Source organism: Eimeria necatrix, genomic scaffold, assembly GCF_000499385.1.
Source record: "Eimeria necatrix Houghton genomic scaffold, Enh_scaff167, whole genome shotgun sequence".
Taxonomy (NCBI): Eukaryota; Apicomplexa; class Conoidasida; order Eucoccidiorida; family Eimeriidae; genus Eimeria; species Eimeria necatrix.
The window spans coordinates 49612-65024 of NW_013652353.1; the positions used below are offsets into that span (position 1 = coordinate 49612).

The window sequence follows — 15413 nt, forward strand, 5'->3', positions numbered from 1 at the left end:
GAGGACATTCTACGCATTGTATCAGCGTAAACTTAAATTCCAAGCCTGCACAGCGTTCGGGTTTGGGAGCGGCAGCTCATTGTTTCTGTCCTTCACTGCACATAGTGCAGTGCAAACGTTGCCGAATTCCTTCTTCCATAGATTTGGATGAGGAGCTTTTTCTTAGATACGTAGTTTTCCTTTCACGTAGATGACGGCAATGGCGGCAGAATCGCGGAGGCTGGCGGTGTGCGCGCAGCTGGTCGCCTGCCTCATTTTATTCCCAACTCTAATAAAGACAGCCGTTGCAGCCGGCTGGGACCCGTGGACTCCAGAGCCATTAGCACCTGCGTCTCGTCCGGGAGTGGCAGCAGCTGTGCCTCAGAGAGCGAACGCCTGGGGTCCCCCCGATTCTGTCGAGACTGGGGACAAGGCGCATCCGCCAGCATTCCAGACGATGACTCCATCAGGAGATGCGAGCTTGTCGTATAATTTGTCTTCTGTTCCTCCAGCTGGTGTACCTCTGCTTGCAGCTGCGAATAAAAACCAGCACAAGACCCCTTTGGGCTCCTTGAGCAGCCAGCTGCTCACGCTGTCGGACTTGCCGGGGGAGACGGAGACGGAACAGATGGACATGCGGGTGGGAGTTGAGCAGGGGCCCTGGGCAACTCAAAAAAAGGCAAAAGGCAACTTGCTTCAAGTGTTTCTCAATTTTTTTCGGAAGCCCCACCTTTTTAAGATCATTGTCCTAGTGGCAGTCATGTTTGTCACCTTCTTCCTTGTTGGCATATTCGCAAGAATCGCGCAAGTCATTTTTGGGATCTTTTTGGCCTTAAAGGTTCTGCAGTTGTTCGAGGAGGACGAAGGAGACTTGTTAGGGGCCGCAAACGGAGACACTTTCCGTAAAGACCATGCTGCCCCCCAAACTGGACTACATCAGGCAGGTGCCCAGCTCCCATACGCCTATTCTGCTGGGAGTAGCATGGACTAAAGCAGGTGATCGCCGCAAATCATTACCATGTGTATCTGTGTAGGTAGTTGTAGAGTCGCAGGAGCTGTAAATCCTGTTCTTGCAGCTCTGCAAAGTGGCGGCACTACGTGCGGCAGCTAAGTGCATTTTCAGTTTATGAGCTATGCAAGCCGAGCAGTCAGCAGCTGTTGCATTGGCGGTAAATGCCGCTGCTGTTGGTGCGGCTGTGGTTGGGGAATCTCTAAATAGTAGCCTGCATGGCAGGATTACATGTTGTCCCTTTTCACAGCAATGGAGGTTGCATCATGTCTCAGAAACTGTCGAACCTCTTTTCACATTATTTCGGGCTGACCGGAATGTGTGGTTCTTATATAAATATATGGTTTCTTGGGTAAGCCTGTGACGTACAAACCTACGGTATCGATGCTGCCCATTATTACGTATCACCGTGGTGCCCTCTTCAGTCAGTTCTTTGCGTTTCCCCCCGCGCAGTACTGTACGTTGTAGAGAGCAACGAGCAACAGATGCGTGGATACACAAAGATACTTCCTGAATATGCCTCCTTTCGCCAACGTTGCACTGGCAGTAGGAGTAGCATCACGTGCGTGGCGCACTTAGTAGCTTGGCTCCTACCCAATTTTTCGTCCACTAGTACAGTGTACAGTACAGTGAACACCGCATGTGTATATTCGGCATCAGATGTGCCGGCTTGTGACTGGCGTCCTGGACTTAGTGGTCCAAGGGGGGACTTAGAAGCGAATATCTGCTTAAAGAAAACGGCTGCTAGTAGCAAACGGCCGCTAGTAATGTAACTTCAAGGCTCTGGAGGTTGCTTCGGCTTCTTTTAGAGGTGAGGTGGGGTGTGTGGCTGAAGGCTGAGAGCTCCTTCGAGTTCACACCTGGATCTTTAGACGAAGAAGCAACGTGAAATGGTACTGATTTGGGACTAACGAACAAAAAGGCGCGATTTTCACTGCATTATGAGAGAATCGCTTTGCCCTTGGTTGCATTGGCAAGGCTGGCGCCTCCCCAGAGGGGCTGCCACAGCTCGTGCTGATGGGTTTTGGGAGAACCTTGGAAAGCGTGTTCTCTTGGAAACAGCAAAATTTGTGCTTTGTATTTATTGTTGAAATTTCAGTGAATAAAGCAAAGTTATGTTTCCGTCCTGGCGGTTTGCCTGGGGTCTCACAGGAGCTGACCTAAACTGCTTCCTTCGTCTGCGTCAAGCGACGCCGTGAACTCCATCGTTTAGACAGAGTAGCATCGTTGTTAGGTCTTCACAAGCTCCTCATCAGGCTTTAGCTACCCAGCATTGTGCCTCGCTGGCTTGCGCCCTTGACGCAGGCAGTCCATAATGGGTATATTTATGGCGTAGCTTATTCATCACCAAAAATTCTGCTGCCGCCCATATGCATGCATACGTGAATGCATGCATGCGTGCATAAGTACGCAGAGCCCCGTTTTCATCGCTACTCGCTGACTAATGGCTGCCTTCATTCGGCCTATCTGCCGCCTGGCAGCGTCCCGTAAGGGCCTTCCCACTGACGGCCATCACCTAGCGCTGTTGTCGGTTCCATACGCCAGCCTCTGCCGTATCAATTCTCAGCCTACAACGACAAGCACAGCGCTGCTGCTGGTCAGTAAGTGCATGCAATCCGATTCACAAGGCCAGGAGGAGCCACAAAGCGCCAGCAGTGTCTGCCTGCGGTGGCTTAGCACTGCACCAAATGGAGCCACCGGCAGCAGTAGTGGCAGACAAGCAAAGGAAGTTGTGCGGGCGCCTGCCCTGGGCGAGTCTACAACTGATGGCACTGTCTTCAAGTGGTTACACGGCGTTGGGTCCGTGGTGACTCCAGAGGAGGTTCTGTGCGTTCTCGAGACTGGCACAAAATCCGTTAATGTGTCCACCAAAGTAGCAGGAAAAATTGTGAGTATCGCAGCAGGTGCAGGCAGCAGGGTTGTTGTGGGTAGTGAGCTTGCAGTGATAGAGCCTCTTTCCTCATCTGCTTTAGCAACCGAGGAAATAGCAGCAACAACAGCGGCAGCAACGCCACAGGCTGATACTGGGGCAGTGATGCCGCATGGGGCTGCTGCATTAGTGGCGGCGGGTGAGGGCTTCAGCCGGCGGACACCAAGCATTCTGTTTAGGAGTGTCAGGAACAGACTGGAACGCTTGGGACTCATTCCTCACCAGCAGCAGCAACAGCCACAGCAGCAGCAACAGCAGCAGCAGGCTTCAAAGCCTGAGTGCAGCAGCAACAGCAGCCAGCAACAGCAAAAAATTGCATCCCCAGACTCAGGGAGGGCGGCGCCGCAGCCAACCGTCATCCGGTGAGCTGGACCACGTGGACAATAACAGCGCTAGAGGCCAAGGCTGAAGTGTTAGGGTGTATAAGGCTTGCGTGTATGCGTAATATCTGTTCCTCGGTGCACAGATAGGTCAATGCATGCATATGTGGAAATTTAGATTCTTTTGTTTTGTACACCCACGGCTCAGTTCCTCACGAAAATATGACATGGAAAGCTTTGGCGCCTCCCTTATTCACGTATCTTTGCATGTGTAGAAATGTTCATAGTAAGGATCATATTGCCTAATGGATGCATGCATATCATGTGCGTTGTAGATACAGTGGTATCCACGACCTTCCCCCTTTCCTGCTACGTCCAGCTCTCAGTGCTGAGGAAATGGAAACCGTGAACGGAGGAGGGCCCGCAAATATTGATGATGCTGTTCGTTCTTGGACGATGTCTTTGGCATATCATCCTCAGCCACCAGCTATGAAGTGGCCCCACGGCAACAAGGGTTCTAAGAGACCGGAGGGGCCCTTCAAGCGCGCTTCTGCCTGAAGGATTAGGTTGGTGTGGGATGCAGAGATGGCATATGCTTGGTGAAGGATGCAGAGATGGCATCTGCTTGGTGAAGGCGTGGAGTGGCTTGGATTGGAGAGCTGAATGTTGCTAAACATTTGGCGACAGCCTGTTTTTGGAGCAAGACTGCAGCGAAAATCAACGAGGAAGATACAGGGCGAAACGAATAATGAGACAGATGCCTTTATGCGCGCTTCACGGATGCGTGCAGATATTTATACATGTGCATCTCTTATAGGTGCTCCGGCATGCGTATTCAAGCGTATACGCACAAAGACGTATTTGGAACGGCTAGTAGCGTTTCGGTGTTACACTGCTACGCTTCATTAAGAAGACACCGTTGACTGGCTCGTATTGTGGGCACAGAAACCGTTTGTGGGGCGCACAGATCGACTTGATATGGGTTAGGAAGATTTGCTTGTAAGCAAGGGCACTCACAAGCTTGGGGTGCCCAAAAAGCCAAACATCAGGCCTTCCGGGCCTTCAGAGACAAATATACGCATGAATGTGTGTGTTGTGCTCACTGCCGAGTTGGGCATAGGGCGGTTGCCTTCCTTGCTATTTTCAGGAGGCCTATGTACAGCATATATCCAACCTTTGCGCAGAGCTGGGTTGGGACTTGTCACAGGGCGGTGAAGTTACATGAACACCAGCATATCAATTGTGTATGGCGCTTGCGCTTCCCCTGCTTTACTGCGTGTAAGGGTCCTCGCAGCGTCTGCTCATCTTTGGATGCACGCACGGCCAAAGCCTAGTAGGCTGCAGCTTTGCTCGCTGTGACATTTCGTGGAACGGCACCCAGAGAGTCAGGGTGGTAGAGCCCTGAATGCTTTGGTGCTGCGAGCACAAGGATTTGATGCTGACTGCAGAGCAGCCGACTTACGAGCGTATGCCTGTGGCGCGCTACACGTTTGTTGTTCGTTCAGCACCGCAGCTGCTTAAGGGCACCCAGTTTGCTTCGTGGCTCCCTGGTGGCATAGCAAAGTGAGCACTTTATGAGCTAAATGGGTACGAAGAAGCGCTGAAGTACACTCATCTATGTTCGAAGCAGACGACGACACCAAAGTCTTGCTACCGGCAGTGGCCCTCCGTCTAACTCTCCAGCTGATATCTCCTGCGCGCGCCGCTCGCTTGCATCTTGAGGAATAGGAACACGCCTAGCGTGTTGAGGTGGAGTTAGCAAGCTAGGTTCAGTGTATGTACCACATAGTTTATGCGCCTGGCGGTAAAGTTAAATTGCCATCAGTGTGGGTCCAGAAGTGGTTCTGCACAGATTACGGCTTTGTACGCTTGTTTAATACGGGACAGTACCTCGGGGAGGAGCAATGCTCATTAGTGCATGCAGTCCAGTCCTCACATGTTCTGGTCAAGATAAATACTCATTTTTTGATGCACAAAGCTTTGTCAACTAGTTGGCTTCGGCGCTGGCCAGACGTTAATGCGTCAAATGGCATGGAGCCGAAAAGCGTGGGAACTGCATGCAACGGACCTGCATGCCTCTGGTAATAGGGCTAATGTTTTACTGCAGACCATTCATTGAGTACTCAGCAGATCCTGCAAAGACAGCTGCCAAGTCTACAGGATTGAGTGCATGTGCTTGCTCCTATTTCCAATCAATCCTCGGGTGGAGACAACTACGGACTCATATGGGCTCCACTTGACTTCGCTTTTACTTCTTCAGATTCACGTACACTCCCTGGGAGTTCGCGAGAGCCATAAAGTCAGAATGCGGCATTTCCTTCACATCGAATTTGGTGGCGTTGGAGGGGACAATGGCAAGGCATTCAAATGCATTTATGTTCACTTCTTGGCCCACTTCGACAGGGCTTAGCTGGGAATGCAAAACACAGGAAGAAAGGCAAACTGCATGAGTACTCATTTAATGAACAGCTACAGCACCCACAGCTGCAGTCACAGAATTGAATGCGCTTTACCAGCAGCAGCGAACAAAATAATGTGCTCAGTGATATATTCATTCTCACCTTGCCCTTATTGAACATAACCACCTTAACTTTAGGTGGAGGCTCCGCGACAGCCGCAGGTAGGAGTACTATGGTGCCGCCATGAGCTGACAGCTGCTTGAAGAAAGTTGCCCATCCCTCGTAGTATTTGATGCGATCCGCTGGGAACTCACTGGCCATGGACTTCTGCAGCAGCAACAAAAAAAGCAACGCTAAAAAGGGAAATGTACACGTGAACCAAGCAAATGCAGGACATGAGCAAACACACGGTCAGCCACTAAATGCGCGTGTGCCGCACACTAAGTACAGTCCACGTTTACTAAATCATGAGGCAACTTTGGTACACCAGCATGCTGTAGTGGGAGCTCGATGTGTATCTGCTCGTTTTCAACTTTCTTGTCCTGTGCTTCGTTTAGTTTGTACACTGATATTTCTTGTGTGTTCACCTCGCAGTCTGTTGCATAGATTTCGACGGCAGACTTCTTCTCGAATTTGTAGTCAGCAACTTCCTTCTCTGGGCAGAGGTAGGCCAATATGCCAGAGCCTGTAAGGGGCGTTTTGCTCCATTGGTTCTTCAGTCTGCCCCCCTCCGCGTCTGTATAGACGAGGTAGGCACCGAGACCGACAGAAAAGGTGGGATCAGCCACCGGAGGCGGTGGCCCAACACAGGCTTCCTTAGGAGGAGGAGGCAGCCCCGCCGCCTTTCCAGTGAAGAAGGCTGGGCTGCTCTTTGGGGCTTTCTTGCCTGCAGGTCGCACCTGTCTCCGGGGCTTGGGTTTTGGCTTCGCTGCTGCAGTCCTAGGCCCTGCAGCTGCGTTGGTTTGGTCCGCCTCAGAAGCAGCAGCAACTTCTCCTTCCCCCTCATCTTCTTCTTGATACTTTTCGGCTGCATCTCCGGCCTCTTCCGCCTCAGCTCCTTCAGTTGTTGCCTCCTCAGCTGCCTCAGTTTGGGCCTCTTCTCCTGTTACCACTGTCTCCTCTTCATCGACCCCCTTGAGGGACCCCGCTGGGCGGCAACAGCAGCAACAGCACGGAAAGCAGAAGTAGAAAAAGGGACAAGGCGAGCCCCTCTTGCAGCAGTTGTAGCAGCACCTGCAACAGCAGCAAACGTCCGCCAGGCAAGGACAGCACCACAAGGTGGTTGCTGTCGGCGCTTTGGGGTTTTCTTCCCTTAAAACTTCTTCTTTAGGCATTTTCGAAGGGAATGAAATACGAAAAACACAAGCAAAGTCGTATTTCAATAGCAGCAGCCCGGGCGGTCAACGTAGCGGTATCACCCGCAAGGCGAGCACCAGTAGGACACCCAATTCGGGCAAGAAAGAAAATGCCAACGACTCTTTGGTGCAGAAAAAAGCAAAACAAAAGAGGAGTCGCAAAGCAACATTATAGCCAGCGGCCAGAAACAATGTTTTGTGTGGGGCCAAGCTAGCGGCGGCCCACGGTCATTCGTCGATGCGCGTAAACACTGAAAGTGCAGTCACAAGCTGATTTGCAATTTTCCTAAATTCTACTGCAAACAATTCACACCAAACAATGTTCCTGAATGAAAACTGATAGAAATGAACTCCAAAACACTTGAAACATCCAGATATATGGCCTCAAGCGCCCTCCAACCAAACCACAGCAACGCCATTGGACTCTGACACACAATCACATGAGCTCCAGAGTCTCCGTCCACTTCATCTCACCAAAAAGAAATAATCGTCCCTACTTATGTATTTACGAGCTGTTTGAGAGTCCGACAACAACGTGCCGCGATGCAGAATGCATCGCGGTTGGCCAGTGGCAAACTTGGGAGAACGGCGAGGTTACGAATTCGAAACGGAAGATTCCGCACTTTTCAGAGTACACCCGTACTCACCGAAACTCCATTACATCCGTTGCTAATAAATAACTAATGGGCTACACTTGGTTAAGACGTTGCTACTCCACCACACTTCCTGTTCACGCTTCCACGCCGACTCGAAGCATAGCCCGCATGAAGAGACATTGTGCAGGCAAAAACTAAACTAGTGTCTCAAGCTCCATAGTCTAGATCGCAAAGTGCCGCATAGTGCTTCGAAGTACTGGCTAAAATAAGTTCCCTCACAACTTTCGCAGTGTCCTGTTGCGCAGCGAATGGCTTGTAAGTAAGTGCCAGCAAAATGGAAAAGGATATATCTATGAGCATGCAGCCCCGCAATGACGGAGCTAGATCGAAGTAATGGGCTTCTTAGAGCTGGGGGAAACTTCAAAGGTAACGCTGCCATAGGGGGAACTTAGGAGAGGAGCCGCCTTGTCAGCTCGACATTCCTCAGTACATGTGACCATTGGTCATCTCTTTGGTGCGAAACCTTGCGGACCAGCTGAAGGAATAGCAGCGGGCCACAAAATCACCACACAAGACTGTTACACGTTCTTGAAGTCTAACGCCCAGCGAATGGGTCAGACCAGTACGCGTGCTTTTGCCAATCATTGCTCCCAGATCTTATCCATGAATTACATGAAATCAGCTTACACCAATCCCCTGCCAGATTATCTCTAAAGACGGCATGGTACATATGCTAGCTTACAATCTGCACTGTCTTGGCCTCCCTATAAATCTCGCACTTAGCGACCAATTCAAACCGAAACTCCTGAGTTAAGCCACAGCAAATCAACTCGGTCATCTTATTTCCTTGTACCTAATTAGCGGATGCCTGCTTTGCATCCTGGGAGAAGGGCAATCTCTGCTTTCTTGCTTGTTGTGTGCACTACGCATGAACTTCATGCTTCTGTTCTCATTTCACTTCGGCTGTCTCGACACTGTCGTTCTACATACTCTTGCTCCGCTTTACAGCTTAGCCCCCCCTTCGACCCTGAATAACCCACAGAGAATGCCAGCTGGCGCAGTATGTCGACGAACTTTCGGCCTCGCGTGTCTTGGCCGCCTGCCTCCAGTTTGCACAACCCTTCGGCTGTCACGTCGGCTACATTCATGATTTCCTAACAACATCAAAACCACAGAAGCTGCGCAGCAGCACAAATTAGTGGAAAACAAGGTCGTGAGTGCGCATGCAATTGCTATCGCAAGCAAACGCAGAAGCGTCGTGACAGTCAAAGGGCTGTGCAACCTGGAGGTAGGCGGCCAAAAGGTACACATAGAAGAGCGTTCGCCATGCTACGCCAGCTAGCATTCTCTCCGTGTGTTATTCTCAGCAGCCTCGATGACCCTTTGCAACAAAAGGGAGGCAACGAAGTCCATAGCAGAGAAAGAGGCACCAGCATAGGCAATAACTGGAAAAAATAATAATAGCAGTGCTGCAGGTTCACCTGTCCTTGGTCGCCAAGAGCTACGCAGTTGAGAGTACCAAAGGCATCAATCAATTTCAGATTTAGCATCCACCTGCATATGGTCATCAACAGCGCAAACTTATGCGCTGATCGAAGGAAAGAAAACAAAATACATCAAACACTGCCTTCTGAAGGGCTCTTGCAGCTGCTATCTTAGCACGCCTGCTAATGCTGCGGTCGTCCCATCTTTACAGCTGCTTTCACTTTCATGCATGTTTCCTTGCATTCACGCCCAAATGCGCCTTAGCGCTGAAGTCTGGTTCTCCTTCACTTGCAAACAAGGCCAAGCCATTAGCAGCCTGGACACGAGCAGATACTGCAGCCGAACGAAGCACCAGATGAGAAACAATACAAGGAACCAAAGTCATGCAAAACCTTACCGAGGCTGGGGTATGACTGCCTTGCGACAGTTGGTGCACTTGTAGGTCGCTGCGACGGTAGCGGTAGGTAGCTCCTTTTGAACCTTTCGTTTGCACTCAGGGCAAGCACTAAAAAGAGCACGAAAAACAAGAAGACAGGCAACCACATATACAAACTTAAATCCTCACGTGCACAGCACACAAGGGATTCCATTCGTACAATACATTTACTGACTAATCTTGGGTCAGGCCTGTGCTGCTTCGGTAAGACCAGCATCAGCCGCCAGAATTCACCCATTATTTGCTTCGTTTGGTGATAATGCGCTGGGGGAAGCAACAATAAACCTTGAGAGCTAAACCGTGAATCGTGGAGACTCAGTCCCTTAAACGTCACCCCTAAACTTGAGCTCTACAAAATTCAGAATGTACACCCACAACCAAATGAGTTTCCCTCCCCTCAGGTCGAAGACACTCGCAGACGTGACGAACGTTTTTGATGTCCCCAAATCTTCCGTTTCTAATTCTTTTGCAGCATTTCCAATTTCCAGAAGAGTCTGTCCAGAGACAGGTAGCTACGCAAAATGCTCATGCATGGGAACACTTGTCTATCCTAACGTAGATTGACATATATCCTCGGAAACTGTATACGCATGTTACTGTGGTTGTATGCATGCATTTATTATTACACATTATGCATGCTACAAATCCATATATGCATCGGCTCAAACATGTGTGGACCTGTACGCAGTTGTAAGCACTTGAGCGTACACAAACACACACGCACTCCTTGCCGGCAAGCCATGCCAAATCGTGCCACCCTCACTGCCTAAGCTGAGATGCTAATCACCTGCGGGCCAAGGGCTCTATTGCATTTACTAAGGTGGTGCAACGCAGCAATCTTCCCACTTGTGCGCCACCACTGCCGTTCTCCTTCCAGTGCCTCCCTTTGAACCCCAGAGGCAGCTGCGAGCTCTCCGTCTGCAAAGTCTTCGCCCACTTTAGCTGGCTGCGTGTGAAACCAAGTCATATTCATCTGTGAAGACGACGCCAGGCAATACTGCCCTGCGTATTCGCTCACCTTCGCTCCTGCGATGAGAACAACGGTAGGCCCCCAATCACACACATTGTCCATCCACTTAGCGATGCAGCTTGCTTATCGGCATCGGAAAAACGAACGCATGCACTACAGACTGCTTAACTCCCACGTTCTTACCCTTGATTGCTGCTAGCGGTGTGTTCGTCAGGGCGACCTGTGAGAGCTGCAAGGCTTGCGGACCAAAAAGCGAAAGGGATACGAAAACTCCAGATGAGTCCACTAGGGTCAAGTCCCGTCTGACGAGTTCTTGGTTCTTTACCTTTTCAAACACACAGAAAGGTGCAAGTTATACATGCATCAAGTTGGGTGCAAGCTAGGGGCAAAAGCCTGATTGCCCACTCTGAGACTTCAAACCGCTCCCCTTTACATGCTATGTATCATACAGGTAATCTGCTTAACACACCCTGGAAAGGATGGTTTGGGGCTCCTTGGCCTCTACAACAAAGACAAGTACGTCCACGACGGTTCCTGCAGATTGATTCGACAGGTCTGCTAGTAGAACTCGGTCAAATCTGCGTCACGGGGAGACACGCAGTAAGAACAGTGGTACAGAAGTCCAATGTGGCGGACAAAAAGCAGTAAACGCACACAAGACAAACCAGGGGGGAAATATGAGGCGAGGATGTTCAGAAATGAATGAGCTTTAATACACAGCAGCTTCAGGAATTGAACATATTCGCGAAATTGCCCCCATGCGTGGAAAAATCAGGCCGAAATCGAATTGTCCTTTCCCCGAAAATAAACAGCTCACACCTGCAATTAAACAGGGAAAGCCGCTTACTTTTGAAATGGAATAGAAAGATCGTCATCTGCTTCTTCTATCACCGCAGAGGAATCAAATTTGATTTGTACCTCATGGGTTAAGGAAGTATGCAGTCTGCACGGGCAGCAATTCACATAGATCACTAAATTCTGAACCCTAGACACGCAAACAAAAGCGTCCAAGCAGCACAGAAACAGTAAGTGATGGGCTGTGGGACACGACCATAGAGTTCAAAGGCAGCCACCTGCTGGCCCGCTGCAGAGATCCTCCGCTAAAGGTGTAGACACGGCCCCTGTGCAGTCGTGGGTACCACGTCACCGCAGCACGGCCAAAAAACGTCGCTCGGATTTCCGTGGCCTGAAAAAAGAAGCGCTCAAGAAGCTTTTCATCACTACACTAGTGAGCCAATAGCTGGCTGCCCAAAGAGCTAACGCGAGTGTAGGCGTGACGCGAAAATAAATACTTTTTGTGGCAAGCTTGGAAGTCACATAACACGGGAAAAGAAGGGTATGTTCAGACCTGTGCGTCTATGAGGTGCACTGTGAAGAGACTGCTTTCCCCCTTGGCGTTTGCGAAACCCTTAACGTCACTCCTATACAGCGAACAGAACGCATCCCCAAAGCCCGTTTTATTAGTAAACACCAACACGCTTCTCGGGGAGTACTTTGCACAGCATGCACAAAAAATGGCTGTGGTCCACCGCGTTCACGCAATGAACGCACTTGTAAGAAATACGAGCTAACAGCTCCCAATGATGAGAGTATAGGTGCAGGTCACGGATTGTTGTACGTACGCCTCGTTGCACCTTTGCCACGGGGCCCATGCGACTACGGGCATAGACAGTTAAAAAATTTGGTTCCTTCTCTGCATGCAAAAACACACCAAGCAAGAAGGAACAAGCCATGTATAAATGAATCACGTGTACAACAATTGATTGTAAATCTGTTCAAGCTGGGAGTTCTGTCGTTACCCGTTAGACCTTGCTTTCATGAGCATCAGTTCTGCCAAAGAGAAAACACTCAGTCAGCCGGTGTTCAAAAATGTTGTTTTTACCACTCATACATGGTGTTACGCACGTTGTTCTCCACTCTCGCCCCTCAATTTCACGCGTTTACTCCCTGATGCTGCTCGTAGCTTTGTATCTGTTGGCCCATTTGTAGAAGTTATCGTGCGTTTTGCATTCAGAGTTTCCTTGCTGTCTGCTTCGGTGGTGTAGAGTGAATGCACGACAAGCAAACCACCCTGTCTATTCCATCGACCGGGCAGCAATTCCACATCCGCCACCACTGGCGTGAGCCGACCCCTAACAGAGACAATTCACAAGGCTCGTTACCCTCTGTCCAACAAATTTGGGCCTTTGAGTGCGTAGGGTGGGCACTGTGGCTTAATTAATTACTGGAAGCTCGTACGATGGCTCTTTCTGCCGAATTCCCAAATGGCGCAAAAGCAGGTCAGCAAATAATGTGGTCGGCACCTACTTGACGCGGCACTTCGAATAAACTGTTAATGCGATAAATCTGTTCACCAGCAGCTCAGGCTTGCACGGGACTGCGTCTTCTCTCATCAGCAAGCGGCCGTATTGATATTGCGAGCCTACAGGCTGCCCTTTTTCAGCTGTTAATGTTGGCTGTGCGTATTTCTGCCCGGTTGCTACGCCTGCAACGCCATTCTCCCGTCTCCCAGCATCTCCTCCAGCATCACTAGCAGCGACACTCCCGTCAGCAGCGAGGACTCTAAGTGCATGCGCAGGAAGAAGTCAATGCACAAATATCAAGACCTCAGCAAGCTAGTAGTGCTTTGCCGCGCATCTGAGAGTTGTTGAATGGTTGCTTCGTGCCGGTTACAAGGAAACCGGTCCGCTCCGAAGCGCACATCCCCACCCTAGCACCTATCGCCTTGAGGCGCAGCGACTCTGTGTATCAGGACAGTTTAATTGCACAATCTAAATACACACAAGAATATATACGCACAGGGTCCCGACTGTTGTTAACCTCGGGGGGAATAGTACTGGACGTACAGTATGTGGTCTTTACCAACAGCAGAGAAGGAAACCACTGCTAGGACAGGCCCTGGCCACATTGAGCCACTCGCGAAGGCGTCCCAAAATCCAACAGAGAGGGTGGGCGTAGCCTGTAGTGTTTGTTCATTCTGCTGCTCACTATCGTCCACACACATGCGGTTCTACTACCGAAGAAAAACAGTTTTACGCGGAGTTGAGCAAGTCGGCAGCTACACAGAACAACGGAGGCACCCCGATGCTTTCTCGAGCTAACATCGGAAAACTGGGTTACAGAGTTGGTTGTTCGGTACAGAAACAAACTACGTTTTACCGAAGAGCTCGCTTGGGGTGATGGACGGTCGCACAAATTTGATAGCGATACCCGTACGCTCCAAACGGTGTAAATCTATTAGGCACAAAAATGGCAGAACTTGAGTGCAATGAACTTTCGTACCTGCAAGAGCCTACGCGAGTTACTCTCTTGAAACATACAAACGGCTGCAGCCCCAGAGAGCCTAGCCAAGCTATTGTTGTTTTCTACACAGGTGCAAATCCCGTGACTTGCTACTGGAATTAATGTTGTATAATTCAATATGCAAACAGGCCTACAAATAGGCTGTCGGAAAAGGGCTTGCTGTAAGCGCTGTGGTAGCCAATGGGCTTCGTCACACAACGATAGTTCCGATACACGGCACGCAAGCCGCCATTTTCACCATTTTCAGCGTTCCATGCCCGCGAAATTAGCTAGCGCTTCTTGAACAACACCCACTTTTGGAATATAAACGGACATTCAGCGCCCAGACCGCACTCCCGAGCCCACAGGCGGACACTTCGCCACCACTGGTCGACCTAGCAAAAGCCTCCACCGCAAGGGAGTGGCAGCAAAGACACCAAACCAATGCGTCACTTCAAAAGCTCCGACAAGCATTTCACTGTAAGACTTGATTCGCGGCCCTGCCCATACAGGCGGCCATCACTAGTGCAAAAGCCAGCCTGCTACTGTATATCCTCGGTTCTCGCTGGAGTCTCTGCGCGATGTAACACCTAGTTGGCACTGCAGAGGCCGTTAGGCTGACACTGCGCTCAAATTTGCGCCAGTCACTAATTGTGAAACCCCCAGCACCCGCAGAACGCAGGCTTGTGAGCTGCAACGGATCATCCACTCCCTGCGTTGGGCGAGTGGCCGAACCGCACCTGGCAACACCAAAATTGCGACTAGACCGCAGAAAAGCACATTGTTGCTGAATCCACGCAACTCGAAAATTCACTGGCTGTAAATGACCAACTAACTACGCGACCTAGGCTTCGCAAAAGCCTCCACCGCAAGGGAGTGGCAGCAAAGACACCAAACCAATGCGTCACTTCAAAAGCTCCGACAAGCATTTCGCTGTACGACTTGATTCGTGGCCCTGCCCATACAGGCGGCCATCACTAGTGCAAAAGCCAGCCTGCTACTGTATATCTTCGGTTCTCGCTGGAGTCTCTGCGCGATGTAACACCTAGTTGGCACTGCAGAGGCCGTTAGGCTGACACTGCGCTCAAATTTGCGCCAGTCACTAATTGTGAAACCCCCAGCACCCGCAGAACGCAGGCTTGTGAGCTGCAACGGATCATCCACTCCCTGCGTTGGGCGAGTGGCCGAACCGCACCTGGCAACACCAAAATTGCGACTAGACCGCAGAAAAGCACATTGTTGCTGAATCCACGCAACTCGAAAAGTTCACTGGCTGTAAATGACCAACTAACTACGCGACCTAGGCTCCACAAAAGCCTCCACCGCAAGGGAGTGGCAGCAAAGACACCAAACCAATGCGTCACTTCAAAAGCTCAGACAAGCATTTCGCTGTACGACTTGATTCGCCGCCCTGCCCATACAGGCGGCCATCACTAGTGCAAAAGCCAGCCTGCTACTGTATATCCTCGGTTCTCGCTGGAGTCTCTGCGCGATGTAACACCTAGTTGGCACTGCAGAGGCCGTTAGGCTGACACTGCGCTCAAATTTGCGCCAGTCACTAATTGTGAAACCCCCAGCACCCGCAGAACGCAGGCTTGTGAGCTGCAACGGATCATCCACTCCCTGCGTTGGGCGAGTGGCCGAACCGCACC

General features: G+C 50.6%; 4 protein-coding genes across 4 annotated transcripts; 2 read left to right on the top strand and 2 right to left on the bottom strand.

Annotated features, from left to right (window-relative positions):
* Nucleotides 1-199: 199 nt before the first annotated feature.
* ENH_00019990 (hypothetical protein, conserved) lies at nt 200-970 on the top strand (the record flags this gene model as incomplete). Its single annotated transcript, XM_013579417.1, has 1 exon — nt 200-970. One exon carries the CDS (start codon nt 200-202, stop codon nt 968-970), a length of 771 nt encoding a protein of 256 aa, XP_013434871.1.
* Nucleotides 971-2432: 1462 nt separating this feature from the next.
* Nucleotides 2433-3796, top strand: ENH_00020000 (dihydrolipoamide acyltransferase, putative; the record flags this gene model as incomplete). The annotated part of the gene is made up of 2 exons (XM_013579418.1): nt 2433-3280; nt 3574-3796. 2 exons carry the CDS (start codon nt 2433-2435, stop codon nt 3794-3796), a joined length of 1071 nt encoding a protein of 356 aa, XP_013434872.1.
* A 1690-nt stretch (nt 3797-5486) lies between these two features.
* ENH_00020010 (KED, related) lies at nt 5487-6971 on the bottom strand (the record flags this gene model as incomplete). Its single annotated transcript, XM_013579419.1, has 4 exons — nt 5487-5648; nt 5800-5964; nt 6225-6784; nt 6878-6971. The coding sequence occupies 4 exons, from the start codon at nt 6969-6971 to the stop codon at nt 5487-5489; spliced, it is 981 nt and encodes a 326-aa protein (XP_013434873.1).
* Nucleotides 6972-8523: 1552 nt separating this feature from the next.
* Nucleotides 8524-13483, bottom strand: ENH_00020020 (hypothetical protein, conserved; the record flags this gene model as incomplete). Its single annotated transcript, XM_013579420.1, has 14 exons — nt 8524-8742; nt 9070-9142; nt 9471-9578; nt 9930-10021; nt 10297-10535; nt 10663-10804; nt 10949-11057; nt 11327-11422; nt 11553-11665; nt 11828-11900; nt 12031-12172; nt 12385-12611; nt 12787-13041; nt 13326-13483. 14 exons carry the CDS (start codon nt 13481-13483, stop codon nt 8524-8526), a joined length of 2046 nt encoding a protein of 681 aa, XP_013434874.1.
* Nucleotides 13484-15413: the final 1930 nt, after the last annotated feature.